This window comes from Solanum tuberosum, unplaced genomic scaffold, assembly GCF_000226075.1.
Source record: "Solanum tuberosum cultivar DM 1-3 516 R44 unplaced genomic scaffold, SolTub_3.0 scf00090, whole genome shotgun sequence".
In the NCBI taxonomy this organism is placed as follows: Eukaryota; Viridiplantae; Streptophyta; class Magnoliopsida; order Solanales; family Solanaceae; genus Solanum; species Solanum tuberosum.
The window spans coordinates 597,016-616,324 of record NW_006239013.1 but is presented as its reverse complement, the minus strand read 5'-3'; the positions used below and the strand labels follow the sequence as shown (position 1 = coordinate 616,324).

General features: G+C 32.9%; 1 protein-coding gene and 1 non-coding gene across 2 annotated transcripts; one reads left to right on the top strand and one right to left on the bottom strand.

Annotated features, from left to right (window-relative positions):
* The first annotated feature begins 1,361 nt into the window (after positions 1–1,361).
* TRNAR-ACG (transfer RNA arginine (anticodon ACG)) lies at positions 1,362–1,434 on the top strand. The gene has a single exon. It is a non-coding gene; the product is annotated as a tRNA-Arg (tRNA).
* A 404-nt stretch (positions 1,435–1,838) lies between these two features.
* Positions 1,839–11,498, bottom strand: LOC102583190 (G patch domain and ankyrin repeat-containing protein 1). The gene is made up of 4 exons (XM_006346795.1): positions 11,258–11,498; positions 11,097–11,150; positions 10,007–10,150; positions 1,839–2,108 (listed from the first exon to the last, which is right to left on the bottom strand). The coding sequence occupies exons 1-4, from the start codon at positions 11,324–11,326 to the stop codon at positions 1,995–1,997; spliced, it is 381 nt and encodes a 126-aa protein (XP_006346857.1). The 5' UTR covers positions 11,327–11,498; the 3' UTR covers positions 1,839–1,994.
* Between the last annotated feature and the right edge of the window lie 7,811 nt (positions 11,499–19,309).

Below are 19,309 nucleotides of genomic sequence, written 5' to 3'. Positions count from 1 at the left end.
ATAGAGAGGTGAATAGTAGTTCTCCAAATTTGGAGAACTACTATTCACCTCTCTATTTCACTTTTTGATTATTTTAGTATTATTTCTATTGTATCATTCATTAAGTCTTTATTATTTGTAATTAATTTTTTAATATAATATAACATCTAAATACATATTATTGACAAGTTACTATTTCCAAATTAATAATTTTCTAATTTATTTTAAAAAAAATTGTCACTTTCAATATGTAATTTCAAATTTATTTTAAATATTATTTATATCATATGAGACTATTAATTAAGTCTTTAATTGTTGAATTATTTTCTAAGTAATATATCATCTAAAAAAACATCCTATTGATAAGTATACTATTTTCATCCCGAATTAACAATTTTTTCAATTTTTTTTTTTAATTGTCACTTTAAGTATTTAATTTTAAATTATAATTATTTTTCACTCTGAAGAATACACAAAATCTACATGATAATTCAAACAATTTACTTTTATGTTATAGTGATAAATTATTAAACTACACTTTTTAATGAGCATGAAAACTTTTTGCAATAGTTCAAAATGGAATAGGGGAAGTAAATTAGTACACGAAATAATTAGATATAAGATGAAATTGTTGATTTAAACAATTTTTAGCTACACATAAAAAAATATGAACAAAAAATTACTCATTTTGAACTCTGTAATGCATTAATAGAGCATTATGGGAGCAACGTAACAGTCTTGAAAGTCGAGTATTTATGTAAAATTTAAAATTAAATTTTACGATAATGCATTATTTATTATGTAATTGTATTTCATCTATGATTTCACTTTTATTTGAATTGATTGTTAGTATGTATTATACATAATATTTGTTGTACTTTATTTTATTTAGAAATTTAGAATAAAATATAATTTTATATTTAATGAAAATTTTGAAAAGAAGAAAATTTATATCACACGAAGATTATATAGATTATAGGGTAATTATTTACAAAAAAAATAAAAAATGATATATATTATGAAATAAGAAAATAAAAATGAAATAGAAATAATAATATAATATTGAGAAGAGAGAAAAAAAATTCTTTTTTAGAGAGTAAAACAGAGAATTGGGTTGGAGCTGGTTGTCTGAAAAAATAGAAAACTCTATATTTGGAGAGTAAAATAGAGGGCAGGGTTGGAGATGCCCGTACTTGGCTTAACCACATTGCAAACTACTCTCCTTTATTATATAAAAATAATATATAGATAGATAACATGTAGGTGAATGAAAGGAATTTAAAAAAGGGAGAAAATATTTTAACTAATGAAACATGAGTTTTGAAAAATATTTTTTTATCCCTTGAAAGTAATAGGCAAGTTGCACTATTCAGGACAACAATGACTCTGTGGCCCAATGGATAAGGCGCTGGTCTACGAAACCAGAGATTCTGGGTTCGATCCCCAGCGGAGTCGAATATTATTTTTGCCACACTCTAACATCATGAAATTAGTTACACAATTCATCTTTAATCCACCTAAATAGGTCAATATTTTGTTAATTCATTGTTAGTCTGTCGCTAAATAATATTAGCCATGGTTTTTTGTTGTTTAATGCACCAAAGTTTTGTTTAGCAGTGAATTGCATTCTAATGGTTAATCCAAATCCAATTATCCAGGAAGATGGGTGCATCCATTTAACACTTGTATGAATAATTTGTGTTTGTTAAATAAGTGATAATTGTATTAAGGAATTTTGACTTAATGAACATTTTGTCTAATTTTTCCAACTATTTAATTAGTAAGATAACTTGGCTGTTACTACTGCAGATTTGATTTTGAAGATAAAAATACACATACTCAATAATTGTACAAAAAGATTAAAAAATGAAGATTGTCTAAGCCAATGGAATTGGTTGAATATGGGAGGTAAAAATACTGTTACATTTTGCCTAACAAGTAGACTTGAAAATATTTACAAATATCAGAAAGTTGGATATGTGTTGAAACGAACACACATCCAATCTATAGGCAAACTAAACATTATCTGGCCAGAATTCCCTAAAGAATGCTCGCTCAAATTCTCTCTCTTGCATGCGCTTCTCAAACTCCACTACTTTCTTCATCTTTTTAGACATCCCCTTTGTTTTCTGTAAATCACATCATCAGCTCTTTAATACGCAAAAATAATAAAAGCGCACAAATTCAGTGCAAAAACTAATACACAAAGAGGACATCCATCCACATAAACACTCGCAATCGAGTCAGACCTAAAACAAAGACATACCAGCACCAATTCAAATATGAATTCTACACCTCCAAAATACTTATATCCATATTTCATCCTTCAAATTATCTAATCGACAAAATATTGCTTCGAAATTTTATTTTTTTTACAATGCTAACTTGAGTATTAAAGAAAAGATAATGCCAAAACCATAAATACAGAAAGGATAGCAGATTCAACTATGAAGAAATTAGCTAATTTAAATTTCCCGATTTTACCCGTTTTGCATGACAAAGTTGGCAAATTAATTAATTCGCACATCATCAAACTTAACTGAGTAGGTTCAGATCTACTCCCTCTTCAGAGTGGTGAAAGCAATAGAGAAAAGATGTATTCTTTGGTAAAATATTTGGAGAAATACGTTTGTGGCCCGCCCTTTGAACCAATCACAGCATTCTAAACTCGGTGGATAATGGGTCCGCCCCTCCAACCTTCTCCACTTAAATACCGGGCTTCGCTTTGCATGGTGTGGGGCTAAAATATCCATTTTTATTTGACATACTTCTGTTGTATTCCATTCAGTGAAACAGATTTTAGTTAACCTTAACAACATAAACTTACTAAATTTAAGAGTTTTCTATCCTCAACTTCCTCCCTGATTCCACTTCTAGAGAAGTCAAATTCCAAATGGTCTAGTAATCCAGACAAATTAGTTATCAGTGCTCCGTTTTCCTTCAATCTCAATGAAAGCACTCACTTGATCCAAACCCTCAATCTTTGTATGCACAATTCGATGAAGGAGTACTCGTTCAAGCCATCGCTACAAGAAACCCTCTTTGGGGGCCTTTGGACAGCATACTCGTGCAGGCCAACGCTAGAGGAAGAAGTTTTGCCGCTCCAATCATGAGTCGAAAGTAAAGAAGCTTTAGTTCTTGACCGTATTGCTTGAGCAATAGGGGTTGTGGCTTCACCCCCCTGACTAGTTCTATATATACAAACAATTTTTCTTTTAACCGGTAACTTTTCTATATATACAAACCTTCGATGGGAACTTTTTTCCCGTTCCCAAATATTTGCTCAAGTCTTGAGAGTTTCAAGAACCCTTCAACCCAATGTTCAACCTCATTAACTAAGGTAAGATATAATCGATTTTTGTAATTTAAATACAGGCTATAACACAACTATGCTCAAGATGCTTCTTAGGAGCATCGCATGGGCAGTGCTAAGCAAGATTGCTAACACTCTTTTTAGCTGGGAGGAAGCTGGAGCTGGAGCTAGGAACAAAGAGAGATGGAGGATCATCCCCTCATGTATATGGTGGACAATTTGGAAAGAAATTAATGATAGATGTTTTGAGGATAGGTGCACCAAAAGATTAAGCTAAATTGTTTTGTTATTTTGCTTTTGGTGTACTAAATTGTACTCTTGTATATGTTTTGAGGATAGGTGCAACAAAAGATTAAGCTAAATTGTTTTGTTATTTTGCTTTTGGTGTACTAAATTGTACTCTTGGTATACAGAATCAATCCTCGATGTGCTACATACGATTTAGGTTTGATCAATTTTTGGCATACTCTGTATCTAATCTCACTCTTGTAAATATGGTTTTTCAGTACTACTGGCTTGAATACAAAATATTACTTGATTCAAAATAAAGTATTAAAATCAAATGAATGTGAAATTCTAGATTTTCAAAAAATTGCAATTATAACAGTTTCAACGTAAAGTATTGAATTTTAAGGGTTGGCAAAAGAGGAAACTCTACTACTACATTTTTATAGGCCAAACCCATCGGTGGCCACCTAAACTTGGCACTAATTTTCACTTTGACACCTTAACTAAGCTTCGTTCATTTTAGACACCTTATGTCATGCCCCGCTGTGTCAATTTGACACTTTCTGCTGAGATGGCATAGTAAGTGTGATATACTCACTGGACGCGCGTGAGAGCCTCATTTTACCAAATTTTAATTTTTTTTTCCTCTTCCTCCCCATTTTTTGGCTACCATTTTCCAAGCTTAAACTCTTTTCATGCTGAAATAAATTTGACGATGCCACAAACAAAAAGTGAATTCTAGCGCCCATAAATTTTAAGCTTAAATACTTTCACTTATTTTTGTTGTCCTTCTTCCTCCTCAAAAATAATTTGAGAAAAAATCAACATAAATTTTAAGAAGGAAAAAACACTCAGAAATGGCAAAGAAATCATATTTTCAATCATCAAATCCTACATTCACAACAAACAATTTTAGCGTTCCAATCCATTTGTATGCCTTCTCACATCACACGGAAAAAGTCCAAATCAAATAGATAAGCTATATAATTTTTAGTAGAAAGATTGGGACTCCATATTTATGTACTAATGCAACAATTTTTTATTTGCATTGACCCAGAAATCCAGCAAAAAAGGAAAAAAAGAAAACCTCCGAAAAAGGTCAAGCAAATGCATTACCATATTCACCAAATCAAGCATTCAAACATCAATCTATTAGAAGAAAGACGTTCTTATCTCACAACATTCACAAAGTGACAATTTGGGGTGGAGGTGTGCGTATAATTTTCTTTTTATTAAAAGTGGTTTTTTTTAATTATTTAGTTAAAGAAATGCCACATGTCAATGAGTCATTTGTAGTTTTTTTCCTACTCAAAATTCAGCATTTAATAATTCCCGGTACATGCCACATGTCTTTATTTAATTTGTCACTTTGACACGTCATCAGCGAGTGTGTTACACACACCTTACAAATTTGGCAGATTGTCGAAAAAGTATCAAAATGACACAATTGGGCATGACATGAGTGTCTAAAATGAACGAAGCCTAGATAAGGTGTCTAAGTGAAAATTGATGCCAGCTTTAGGTGGCCACCAATGGGTTAGGCCCATTTTTATATAATTGTGTTCTAATGAAGTTGTCGAACATAGCTATGGAATAAAATTGAAATTTGAGCTAGCTATTCGATAAGCTCTAGAAATGGGTCTTGAAAGGGGACTTTTTGTGGGAAGATGATGATTAATGGTGATGGGTTAACACCAATTATATTGGTTTATGTTTGCCAGGATTCTAATGGACTCAATAATCCTAATGTTCAACAAATTGAAGTTGGAAATCAAGGACCAATCCCAAATGAAAATGTGGGATTTTGGCAACTTTAGGCTCAATGTGAAAACCCCTTCACTACAATCTTTGCTAGGTCAATTTGATGTTCCAACTGTGTCATCATCCATCTCTGGTGACAATCTTTGAAATCAAACCCTTTCTCCACCGATATTGGGATTGTGATTTTGATTTCGTCTCTTTGTATTGATATCTCATTCGAACAGTCCCCACCATCTCCTGCAATCTGGATTCACACCCACTTGAGATGATTCTTTAGATTTGTCTCTTCTTCAGTTGAGACCCAACCACCGCAAATATTTCCAATCTCTTTGAACGTTCCTTGAGACCATAGATGTAACAGCACACCCACGGCTTGAATCCAAGTGCTACTAGATTTTTTATCGAAAGGGGAGCATCCGATTATTGGGCTCCACAAAGTAGCCTAATTTTGCTCTTCTTCCATCTCCATTCCCTATGCATAATTAGCTCTGCCATATTCCGGTTCAAAAAATTGAAAAGGAGCATACTATTATCCGTTTCGTAGATGTTGACCCCAAAAGTTGTATTCCATGTAATTGCGTATCACCTTTTGATATGTGAGATTGTCGGACTCTCTGTTTCTCCCTCAGGGAAGGATGCAACAATGCATCTCTTGAAAAGTACAGTGTCTTTGGTTCTACGAGGCACTGTGACATTAATGTCTCCTTTGCTGGATGAAACTAATGAAACACGGAAGATGTCAGAATGCCATTTACTCTCCCCTGAGACGTTAACATTAGAGAGATTTTTCGTAACAAGTTTGGGTTGTTCTAACAACAATTCATGGTTGGAGCATTGCATGAACCTTCCTATCTAAATGCTATCTCATTCCACCCTGCACTTAAGGCTAGTTCTGGGATAATGATTACTGATCTTCTAGCCCATGAAGTGATAGAATGCTCATGTATCTACAGTGTCCATTAACTTTCCTAGAGCAAAAAAATATCTGATAATTTATCCTTGTTCTTCCATCTCCTTATCGTCATTTTCTCACCTTTAGAAGCTTCTTTGAGTATGTTGCAGATCCATTTCATGACCTTTGTGCTCATTATTGATCTTCTCATCATGTTTCGGCATCTCTCTACCCATTCGTACCATGTGACCCTACCCACTGTCCGCTAATGTCGAAGGATTTAAATCCAGCATTGAAATGTCTCGGGCTGTCAAGAAAAGAAAGAAAGAAGAAAAGGGGCTTGGAGGTACCATAGAATATGGTGGCTAACAGACAAAAGAAGGTTTTTCCGGCTAAGAACACCGAAAAAGGGATGAATCCCTCCTAGGAAGTAGGAAAGAGAGAGTTCTCAAGGAATGCGTCTGAGAGCATTTTAAAGCTTAAGTAAGCAAAGATGAGAGAAGAACATCTTAGGGTTCATGCTTTTTTTTAAAAATGGTAATTGTTTCTATTTCTGTAGAACAGTATACAGGTTGTACTGAAAATCATATTTACATAAGGAACTCTAATAATACGAACCTATCCCTATAATGAGTCTTTTTTTTTGAAACTTGGTAACTTTGTATTATAACACAATAGTACATGGCAGTACTAAACCTTATATACAGATGAACTCCAAAACTCCACTGTTCTAAATCTAAATTGAGTTTAAAACTTCAACTATAGAGATAGTTTCATTTGAGTATAATTGATTGAACCAAAAACATAACAACAAAATGCAATTGAGTTTAACTTTCTGCATACTATTTTGTATGCTCTCAAAACACCTAGAATTTCTCTCTTTCCAGTTTGCCCACCAGATTGAAGCAGGGATAATTCTCCATCTAGTTCTGTCTTTAGCTCACTCCTGCCTCCTCCCAACTTTTTAGGGCTTCAGTAATTCTCCTGGCATAGTTCAGGATATGCCTTTGAGACTCAAGTGAATATATGAATAACTTTGGTTATTCATGTATTAGTTTTATACCATGTTTGGTTTATAAATAGAATAAAAGTTATTCATATATTAATTTTATACAATGTTTGATTGGTAGGTTTCAAATGTTGTATAAAAGTTATACAATGTTTTTGGTTGTGTTTTAGTGATTCCACATGATTAATACTTCATAACTTATGAGGAAATCTATGTATAATTTTATGCAGGGTAGAAGATGGAATAAGTTATGCGGGTATTAGTTATACATAGATTAAAATAACAAAATTCCATATTTACCCCTTCTTTTTTTCCATAAGGATAGCTTGGTTTAGGGACAAATTACGTAGGGACCCAGTAATATATAAATTAGTAATAGTTATCTGTAGTTGAATTATGGATATAATATATACAAAATTAATAAGCAATTATAATTATAATTTAAAATATTTATTTATATCTTTAAATAAGAAAAAGTATTCTTACAATAATTCACAAAGTGGCATTTTAGGAAGCAGCAATCACTGCCTGCTTCAGTTGTTTTCTCCTTTCTCTTTGACAATACTTAATTCTCTACATTATCAATAATTTCTCTGGTTTTTATAAGGTACTGGATTCTTTAATTCACTTTTTTTTTAATTTGTGTATTTAACGTGATTCAAGATTAGAAAAAAAAATATTTAATCAAATATCAATTCCTATAATTTTATATACTAAAAAAGTTACCAAGTTTCAAAAAAAAAAAAATTATATACTAAACCAGATTATAATTACTTGATGGGTCATGTATATAATAAATTTATAACAAATCAAACTTTCAATAAGAAATAATTCATGTATTTTTATTCCTACATAACTAATACCTACATAATTAATACCTACATAACTAATATTTGCATAACTAATACCTGCATAACGTATTCCTACTTTATACCTGCATAACTTTTTCCTACATAACTAATACCTACCTAACTTATTCCTACATAACTAATACCTGCATAACTCTAACCAGTAACCAAACGGCCCCTTTATGGTTTAAGGGGGGAGTACTTCAAGCCATAAGGGAAAAGAAGTAGCTACCACTCGATCCCTAATTGATGAAGTTGAGGAGGAAGAACAAGATGATAAACAATATGATGTTGATTCATTTGTGTTCTGGTTTTGATTTTACTCGTCTTTTTTTTTTGAGAAAGTTAACTGGTGATTTTACTCGTCTTTGATTGGATTTTTTGCTATCAACTTTGTAGTTTTAAAATGGAAAGATTTATCTCTATATATTTATTTTGTTGAGTCCTTTATAATTTAGTTGTTTACTTTTCTGTGCAAGGTTTATTTTGCCATAAACTTCAATGAATCGAGCACTTCGCTTCACACTCTATACGAGTCAAACCCTTGTCACTTGGCGCTTCACACTTTCAAAAGGACTAGGGAATAAGAAACATGCATTGTATGTAATTAAATCTATCCCCGTTACGAAATGTGATACTATTCTGTTCTTTGTTTGGTTACATTTTTTTATTCAGGTAAAAGTTATACTAGTGTAATTTTATATCGAAATCTTGGTATTATTTCATGCCACACCTAATGTGGGATAATAATCCAAGAAATAGCTATTTATGATAAAAACATGTAAAATATCAAACTTGATCTTTTGCCAAAGCCCTTTCCTTTAACTATCCCGTTAGCGTCTTTGATCGCTCGGTCATCTGCTAATTCCACACAAATCAATATTGAGAAGCATGTGCCCATCACTCCGGTGAAAGAGAGGGCACTCGTCAAAGTCAGCCCCATCTTAGGTAGGTTCAACTACCCGCAATGCAGATAGCTTTCTCAAAGGTCAAAATTAAATGAATTATCCAAAAAACTTACATAGTTTAAAATAAAGCATGTGTTAGATTATACATCACACATCCTATTTTCATGCAATGTTCAAAACAAATCATAAGTACTAGATAATCTAAGGATAATAAATCTCCGCATCGAAATCACAACATAAGATTGTTCACAAACTAATTGACCCCTAAGTTTCCACAACATTTATTTCTTACTTGCTCACATGGACTAGGGCAAAGGAGGCAGTGATATAAATGGAGAAAAAATATCAATATTCATATCAACAGTAAAAGTGGATTCTGCTAAAATTATATTCTAGCCTGGTCAAAAAAGCCTCCAATGATATGAGTTCCAAACAGTGCAACACTGGCACTAGGGAATTTTTCGGCAATCAAAAAGAAGAAATATAAGGGCTACAGAATCTGTTTTCTCATCAATGAAAAGATAAGCTCTGTGAAAATCTACGGGTTCATTATAGCATCTCATGTTAATGAGTCCAGAATAGTAGTGCTCCATGCTTCTGTTAGGCGAACTTCTTATTTGGTGCTTTACATAACCACACCACGAAGAGCCAATACCAAGAAATCTAGGTGGGGTTTTAAAACTATTTTCTACAACAATCAACTTTATGGCAAAGCCAGACATTAGATCATCTCTATTTCAGCCGAATGACCTTTAATAGTTCCCAAGCCCTATTGTAGGCTAATAAACCCTTTCCTACATCACCTTCCCTCCCCAAAAACACAGCTCCTTTAAAGAAGTACAAAATTGTTGCACTAACAAACATCAAGCACCTTTTATCACACTTGCCAACGGTATCTATCCCCATTGCTGAAGAGATTGAGAGGATCATAGGTATAAGTATGTGTTTAGAACTTGTAAATACATGTCATACGTCTACTAAAGCTTCCAAACATAAAGAGCAAATAGCTTTAATAGCATCAATTTGAAACAAATGCTAAATTATGCATTCAGAGGAATGGAAACTTACACTCTCTTTGTCCCCATCTTTTAAGATCTTCCTGTCGGAGAAATGTCCGGGACTTTTTGGGTGCACTGCTGCCTTCTTTGGCCTCTCTGCTCCTAATCCTCTCTTATTTTTCTTGATATAAGCTGGCACAGGTTCCAATCTGCCCTGTTGAGGTCACAAACAGATCAAAAACATTCACATTGCAACATTATGCAACTGAAGATTCCAAATACAGATATATTACCTACACCATGTTTTATAGAAAAAACGAATGACCAGGCCATAATATAGGCTTGTTTCTAAACTAGCCTTTTTCAAAAGGCAATGCCTGTCAAATTTCTTTTCTTAGGGGAAGATGGTCGGTGCATGGGAATAATGAAACGCTGATGCAATTACCACACTATGCATCAACATAGACCCACTATCAAGTACATGAAAAAAGAGGAAGGAAATAAAGATTTATTCCCTTTTTTTTTTTGATAACAAGAGTAACCCGCAGTTGCTACCCTTTGGATGTACACAGGGTAAAATCCCCGCTCCTATGCAATAGCTCGCAAACCACACCGGAGATGTAACCCGCACAAAGCAAGCCTGGTGTGAGGAGCTCGACCCTATTTGAGTTTCCAAGCAGGTATATGGAAGAACAATCTTTCAAAGGGGGTGAGTTTGGAAAGCATACAGATCAACCTAGAGAGTGGTGGGTCGGCTGTGCACCAGCACATCAGAAGCAAATCTCGACATGAATTAGGGAAATAGGGCTACCACTTCGTCTGTGGTCCACTTTTACACTAAAATGGTGGGATTAGCCATCTCATATAGAAGGTGGGATAGCTAATCCCATAGGATATCCCACCATTATACCAAAGGACCCCTAAGAGAGTATGAATTTAACAAAGGAAATCAAACCAATCCCCATTTTAAATGCACAAGAAAAAAATCATCTTCCACGTTTAACCATCTGATCAGATTCAGTCACAGAACAGGTGTTTCAGTTAATAAAAAGAGAAGGCAATCTGAAGAAACAATGGAATTGCAAAAGCCTTGTATAGACATGGAACTTAAACAACAGAATAGGTCAAAGTTTTTAAACAGGAAGGCAAGGAAAAGGTACCTGTTCAGCAATGCCAAGTCCAGTTCCTTCTCTCCAGCCATGTTTTTTTAACAACTGCAACGAGTCATGAGCCAGGTAAGTATGTATGAGTTAAACATCCAACAAAAACAAAATACGCAACTGATATTGTGTTTCACATAAAAGGAGAGAAAGAAGCGAACCTTAAAACCAAGGTTGGAGGAATCGATAGGAATGGAAGTTGAACAACTCATTCCTTCATCCGATCCCATAACTCACTCCGCGCCCCAAACCCTACAACAAAAATCAACAATCACCAAATTTCTTTCTTTACAATTCCTTTTCCTTCTCGCGAATTCAGATAGGGTTGGTGCCGGCGATGCTCTCCAGATTTTGTCAAACCCACAAACTCCACTGCGAATTTTAGTAATCAATACAGGACAGATTTAAAATTATTTTATTAGGCTATTAGTTAGCAAAATTGATAAAATATAATTTTAGCAGATTTTAACTTTTTTCCTTTTAAGTTTTTATTTTTACCATTAATAGAGTTTAATCAATAATTGAAAATAAACTCAAATTAAATCCTAACCTTTAAAAAGTAAAATAATAATAATGTGGCACCATCTAAAGCTTCGTTGACAAATATGGGAGGGAACCCGCTCCATTCTACACCCTCATAATTTTAAAAAAATTTAGGCTTTGACCCATCCGCCTCGCTCCGCATAGCCTTACACCCACACTGCACCGCCCTATTGCCCTCCCTAAATGCACATATGAGTAATTTTCCTAAGCAGTCACCCATGTTTGGAAAATTGCCTAAAAATATTTCTTTTAGGACTACAATATCACTCAACTATTCCTATATTCCTTAAAATATACTTGACACAATAAAAATATTTTTCTCTCTAAAATAACATGTCACATTATTCCCTTTTTTAACAATAAATTTTTTTAACTCTTTTAAATCATTCATATTTTATACTCAATAAAAATTATTACTTTTCCATATTGTAAAAAAGAAAAAGTGAATCTTTATTGTTGTTAAAAATATCATGTCACATTTTTAACTCTCTTTACTTTTAAGAAATTTACTTGTTTTTATTTATCATATGAAAAATAAAGTTGTATTTGTACTATCTATTTTATTATATCAAGAGAAAGATAGAAAGAAACTTTATTTTTACTTTTCGTATGAACTTTTCCTTCTAAATTGTTTCTCATTTTTAGTTGTTCACTTTAGCATATCAAGAGAAAGACAATTTATTTTTCTATTATTACGTTTAACATTAATTATTTATTCTAAATCATAACTCAAACCATTCATTTTTTAAGTTCTTAGAGAACGTGTAGCGTGCACATTAAAAACAAGTAAAAGTGAACGAAAAAGCAAAAAGCAAAAAAATGGTGTTGAAGAATAATTTTCACGTACTCATCAAAAATCATGAGTATTGTATCATCTAACTCATTTTACAGACTTTTTTTCCTAGCAACTATTTCCTTCGTCCATTTTTATTTATTCATTATATAATAAATGATTATTCATCTTTACTTTAGAAAATCAAGAGATAATTTATCACTTAATTCTTGATTCACTCTTATTATTAACTAATTTCTCGAATTCAAATTCTATTATATGTTTTCTCTCTTTAAGATTGTTATTCCTCTTTCATATTTAGAAAGATAAAATTTAATGTTGTTCATATTTGACTTTTAAGTACTTTTTCATATTAAATTAAATTACCTTATTTGTTAGAATAAGGGAGAGGCATTAGTTATCCTTTTTACCTCGGAAGCTAGAAGACTAAAGCAAAATATAATTTCACCCTAAAGCTATCAAGGAGGCTCTACTTTGTAAACTACACACGCATTAAGTTATTAAAATCTAATTAAAAATAAAATAATCAAATGTTAGTCATATTATTGAAAATTACTCATGCAAAAAATTGCAAAAATTGTTGGAGAGACATGCCCCATACCTTATTTGTATTGGCGCAATTTCTACTAAAAGTTCTATTCAACGGTCTGCAAAAGCATCACTTGTTGTTTATACCTGAGATTAAAAAATTACATCATAGGTTCATAAAACAAATTTTTAGCAGTATATTTTCATGTGAGAGATCAAACACCTAAACATCAATTTAAGAATATAATTTGAATGATAGCAAAAAATGAAGAAACTAAATATAAAGAAATTCTTGAAAGAACATATGATGCGAGTTTTATGCTCTTTAAATCAAATTCAAATGTACAGTATTGTCATTAGAAGACAACGTGTTAGAGAAAATATGCATCTGAGGAATAAAAAAATATGAATTGTTGGAAATATATGTAAGTTTCTTTAAAAAGATTGTTATTAATGAATAATTGACTTTTCATTTGCTTTCATATTTAGAATTGTAATTTATTGTGAAAATTATGTTGCTTAAAAGAGTATAATGGTGATAGTAATTGAAGAGAGAGACATGTAGGTTATAGTGTTTGGTATAAAAAGGTTATTGTAACTTATAGGTATAGTGATTTCTTGAAGAGTTAAAAAAGCATTCAACTTTAATGGTGATTTCTTGAAGAGTTAAAAAATCATTCAACTTTAATAGTGATTTCTTGAAGAGTTAAAAAGTCATTCAACTTTAATGGCTTCATACTTATAGAATAATAATTAATTAATAATAGTATGATATTGATAATTAAAAAGTTGAAGGGCATTTTCGTAATCCAACTTTAGACTAAGCACCTTCTCACTTATAATATGATATATGATATATGATTATAGTCACTTGTCAACAAATTTTTCAAAACATTAAATTTATTATATTTAGATAGTGATATAGTAAAATTATCATTCTATTTATTACTTCAAACGCGTTAAATTAATATTGGACAAGTAAAGAAGTAAAGATGGTCGGAGGGAGTAGAAACTAAATTTCCTGGAGGACTCTAGAACTAAAGTAAATATAATAAGCGCAGTTAAAAAATATTATTGTTAGAAAAAAGAATAATGTGGCATGACATCTCATTAAGGCCTCATTTGTTTTCATTAAGACGTCTGAATCTGAATGATTAAGATCTTGTTTGTAGATCTGAACACTAAATAATTAAGACTGCTTGTTTTTAAATATCTGAATATATATATATATAGAGAGAGAGTAAATATTATAATTCAAATAAAATAGTATTTTAATATCACATTCACAAAATATTAAAAAAATATCATTCTTTGATAAACGTTAAGATATTTGAATTATAAATAAATATTTTACGTTTGACAAAAAAAAAAATGGAACTACATGGACTACATATATAAATTATAGTAATAAAAATAATTCTTAGAAAAAATATAGTCATCTTTTTTGAAAATAATAATTCAATACAAATTAATCTTAAATAAATAACTGAAACATCTCTATGTTCTATAATTGTGTTTGTCCATGTACTCTTTTCTAAAATAAATAATGAACATGATATATCAAATGTCTTAAAACAAATTTATAAAGGCATTATCGTCCGATTTCAAAAACACATATTTATGAAGTTGTTTTGCACTTTAATTTTTTTTTAAATTACAATAAATTTTATCAGTTCTTGATAAACAAGTATTAAGAACAAAAATTAAAAGTTTAAGGGAAATAATTTTGATAACTATTAAAGTTAAAGAATGGGAGAGGCTTGAATTTTTTTTGAAGAAAAAAATATGGAGCACAATTTTTTCGAAAATAAAAGTATTTTTAAAAATGTGTGAATGAGAATAAAACTCTGTCACAAATCTAATTCATCTAAATCCATTTTAAGTAAAAAAAAACTAAACACACTTAATGGACTAATGTCTTAACCATTCAAATTCAGACCTTCATTAAGTGCAAATAAATGAGACCTAAGAGTATTTACATTGCACATTATTTAAAAACTTAAAGAAAGAATGATTTAGTTAATGTTAAACATAATAATAAAAAATAAATTGTCTATCTCTTGATATGTTAAAGTGAACAACTAAAAATGAGAAATAATTTGGAATGAATAGTATGTACTAAAAGTAAGAATAAAATTCATTTTTATTTTTCTGTTGATATGATAAAATAGAAATACAAATGCAACTTTATTTTTAATATAATAAACAAATAAAAGTAAATTTATTAGAAGTAAGCGGAGTTTTAAAATGTGACATGACATTTTTAATAACACTAAATTATTATTTTAACAATATGGGAAAGTACTAATTTTTTTTATTGAGTAAAAAATACGGATGGTTTAAAGAGTTAAAAAATCTATTATTAACAAAAGAGAATAATGTGACATGTCATCCCATTAGGAGAGATAAATATGTTTTTTGTGTCAATTATATTTTGAGGAAAATATGAATAGTTGAGTGATATTGTAGTCCTAAAAGAAAAAAAGTAATATTACTAGACAATTATAACATCTCGGTATTTGAAAGAGCTAAAATCAGAAAGAACTAAATTGGAAATAGCAAAATCTGAAAATTTTCAAGTTATGCTTAAGTTGTGAGTTTTGGATCAACTTCAAACGACCATAACTTTCAGTACATGATGAGTTAGGTGGCCCATAAGGTATCAAATGAAAGGCCTTGGAATACTCTTTCCAACGCCACCGAGTTTGCAAATTTTCGAGCTCGTATGAGGGAGATGTGCCTGTTTGAAGTCAGGCGGTCCAATTAAGGAAGGTTACTCGAAAGTATGAAGGGTATTTTGGTCTTTTCCTTACCCCATCATCTTAAAACGAATTATGGTAATATTTAGGAGTCTAAATTTATTTGGTTTAGTTTTCATAATTCTAATTTACACTTAGGGTTTTAGAAGAAAGTTCAAGAAAAGAAAAGAAAAGAGGAGAAAAGAGGAAAAGGTTCAAGGCGTTCATTGAGATTTCCTGCGAATCGAGGATTTTTTCACCAAGGGTTTAATCCCTAAGAGGTATATGAGTTATCTTAGTGTTGGGTTCGTTCACCCACACGCCAATCATGCTATTTTAAGGCAATTTTGTTCTCAAAGTTGAAGGATTTGAGTTCTTGATGAGTTTTCTTGAAATTCCATTCGTAATCTTGATTTTTGGGATTTTGATAAGTTCTTGAGATGAATGTTAGTGATTTGAGATTTTTTTTAGTAGATTATCGTGTACTTATGTTGGGTATTAGAATCTAAGTGATTGAGAAACAAAATCGATTTTAAACGAATTAGGGTCAGAAAACGAGAGAGAAAATTCGTCGGAAATTGCCTGGGGAGGAGTTGAGGCGGAGCCCCAGCAGTGCGCCAGAAAGCCCCCTCTGAAGTTTAGGGGCAGTGCGCTAGGGTCGCCTGCCCCCACCCTTTTTCTATCATTTTACCCATCTGAGTTCTTTTAAAGTGTACCTTCACTCCATATTGATTCTAACTACTCTAAACTACTTCTAAACAACTAGAATCATTCATAACAGGAATCATAACCCTTGAATCCATAATTCAAATTCAAGGTAGAGTTGAGAGTCAAGTCTTGAGAGTTCTTTCGAGTCATTTTAAGAAGTTTTTTATAAATTATTTTAAAACTTGTTTAAAAGACTTGAGCCCTGAGTTAAGGAACAATAGAGTTGAGTTCATTTAATTTAAAATAATATATGGGAACTAAGGATTCCCAGGAGTAAATGTTTTTACATTTAATATGAGAGGAAACACCGATTTCTTAAAAAGTTCATGAGCAGTTTTGAGTACTATCTCTTTTAAGAGAAATATTTTGAGTAATAATCTCAAAGTTGAGGAAGAGGAAATGTTTTCTTTAAACCGTATGAGCTAAGTTATATTTTGGGAGTAGTATTGAGCACCGATATGGGGAAGAGTTCTAACAACTCACAGCCCCTATAAACCATGTAGCCAACGTGGGTAGAAAGGGTCATACTTTTTAGATGATTCCTTATTGCATTTTAGCATAGACTAGTGAATCCACTTAGTTGAGGAGTTTTATACCCCGACAAAGTATAGGACAGTTCTGGCAGTGTGGGCTAGACGTTATATCATCACATAGCTCATAGTGATGGTTGTCGGTTAGAGAATCTCCCAAACAGAGTTTATTTTGTATTTTTGTATAAAAACTGAGTTATATTGTATTTTCCAATACATTAAGTTGTTATCTATTATTTTAAAAGCTTTTCGTTATATTGCATTATTGTTATTGCTTTATATTGAATTGAGTTAAGGTTGAGTTGAGTTGAGACGAGGTAAGTTGTTTCTTTAGTTTCAGTTCAAGCTTATGTCATGTTTTAGTTTCCCCTCACATGCTCGCACATTCAAACTGACGCTATTTGGCCTGCTTTGTTTTATGATGCAGATACAGGTAACCAGAATCATCAACCAGTGCTTCGCTGACCTAGTTGAGTTCCAAAGTTGTTTGGTGAGACTTCATGCTTCCGGAGGATCCCTCATTTATGTTTTATCATTCCATTTTTGTTATTAGGATGTCGTGGGTCTTGTCCCGACGTCCATCTCAGTTAGAAGAGGCTTCATAGATAGATAGACAGTATAGTTCATGAGTCTTTTCCATTTTCAGTTATAAATGTTTAAAGACTTGAGTTGCCTCTTTAGCTAGTTGAATGTTCCTTTAAAACATTCTGAGTTTATTATATGAGTTTGTCTTTTGAATTCTTTCAATGTTGAGTAAGTCTTTCGCTGAGTATTGAGTCAGGCCAATGGTTCGCTTGGGGCCAACAATGGTTCTCGAGTGTCGGCCACGCCCAGGGTGTAGGCTCATGGCGTTACAAACTTGGTATCAGAGAATAGAGTTCAAGAGTCCTAGGTTGTCTATGAAGCCGTGTCTGTAGAGTTCTAGTTATCGGTGTGAAGCGCGCCACATCTATAATTAGAAGGCTGCAACATTTAGAAACTAGCTCACTTATTTCATACTCTTTTCGTGCGATAGAGTTCATCTCTATAAAAGTTTATTTCTAACTCGTGCTTGCGCGTATCTTTCAGATCATTCCTCCATGAAGAGCTGTCCGATGTTGTTTTTCTAGGAGGAATGTTGATCCTCAAGATCAAGGGGTTCCCAATGCACCAAAAGTGCAACCCCAAGAAGAGGTCACTAATGCTGAGTTCCGGGATGCTATTCGGATGTTGAGCCAAGTGGTGACCAACCAAGCTGGACAACAGAGAGGGAATGGACAGGATGTGGTTGATACATCCAAAATCCGTGAGTTCTTAAGAATGAATCCTCCAGATTTCACCGGTTCAAGAGTCACTAAGCATCCAGAAAACTTTGTGGAAGAGTTACAGAAAGTGTTTGAGGTGATACATGTTACTGATGCTGAGCGAGTGGAACTAGTTGCATACTAACTGAAGGGTGTTGCTAGAGTGTGGTACGATCAATGGAAGAAGAGTGGAGTTGAGGGTGCACCAATTGTGAGTTGGGCTGTGTTCGAAAAGGCCTTCATGGGGTGTTTCTTTTCCCGTGAGCTAAGAGAGGCAAAGGTAAGAGAATTCCTCACTCTTAAGCAGTTCATAAGTGTGCATGAGTACAGCCTTAAGTTCACTCAACTTTCCCGTTATGCTCTGGAGATAGTTGCTGACATGAGGAGCAGGATGAGTTTGTTTGTTTCTGGATTGTCTCGTCTGTCAAGAAAAGAGGGTAAGGATGCGATGTTAATAGGGACGAACATAGCAAGGTTGATGATCCATGTGCAATAGGTTGAGGAAGATAAGTTGAGGGATAGAGAGGAGTTTCGAAACAAGAAGGTTAAGACAACAGGAAATGAGTCAGGGTAGCAGAAAAGTAATGTGAACCGGTCATCTTTTCAACAAAAGCGTAATGGACCTGCTCTATCATCTGCTAGTACACCTGCACCAAGGAATAAAAGTGAGTTCAAAAATCACAATTCGTATAACTTCAGAGCTAGACCTGCACAGTCTTAAGGTAGTGTGGCACAAGGAGGTAATGGGACTCCTGCATGTGCTAATTTTGGTAGTAACCACTCAAGAACGTGTCGTGATGGCTCCACTGGTCGCTTCAAGTGTGGTTAGAATGGTCACTTCATGAAAGAGTGCCCAAAGAATAGGCAGGGAGGTGGCAATGGGGGGAAATAGAGCCCAATCTTCTCTTGAGGCTCCGCTAGACAGAGCTACACCTAGAGGAGCTATTTTAGGAACATGCGGAGGAACAAATCGTCTGTATGCTATCACTAGTCGCCAAGAGCAAGAGAATTTGATAGATGTTGTCACTGGTATAATCCAAGTCTTTAACTTTGATGTTTATGCTTTGCTAGATCCAGGAGCGAGTTTATC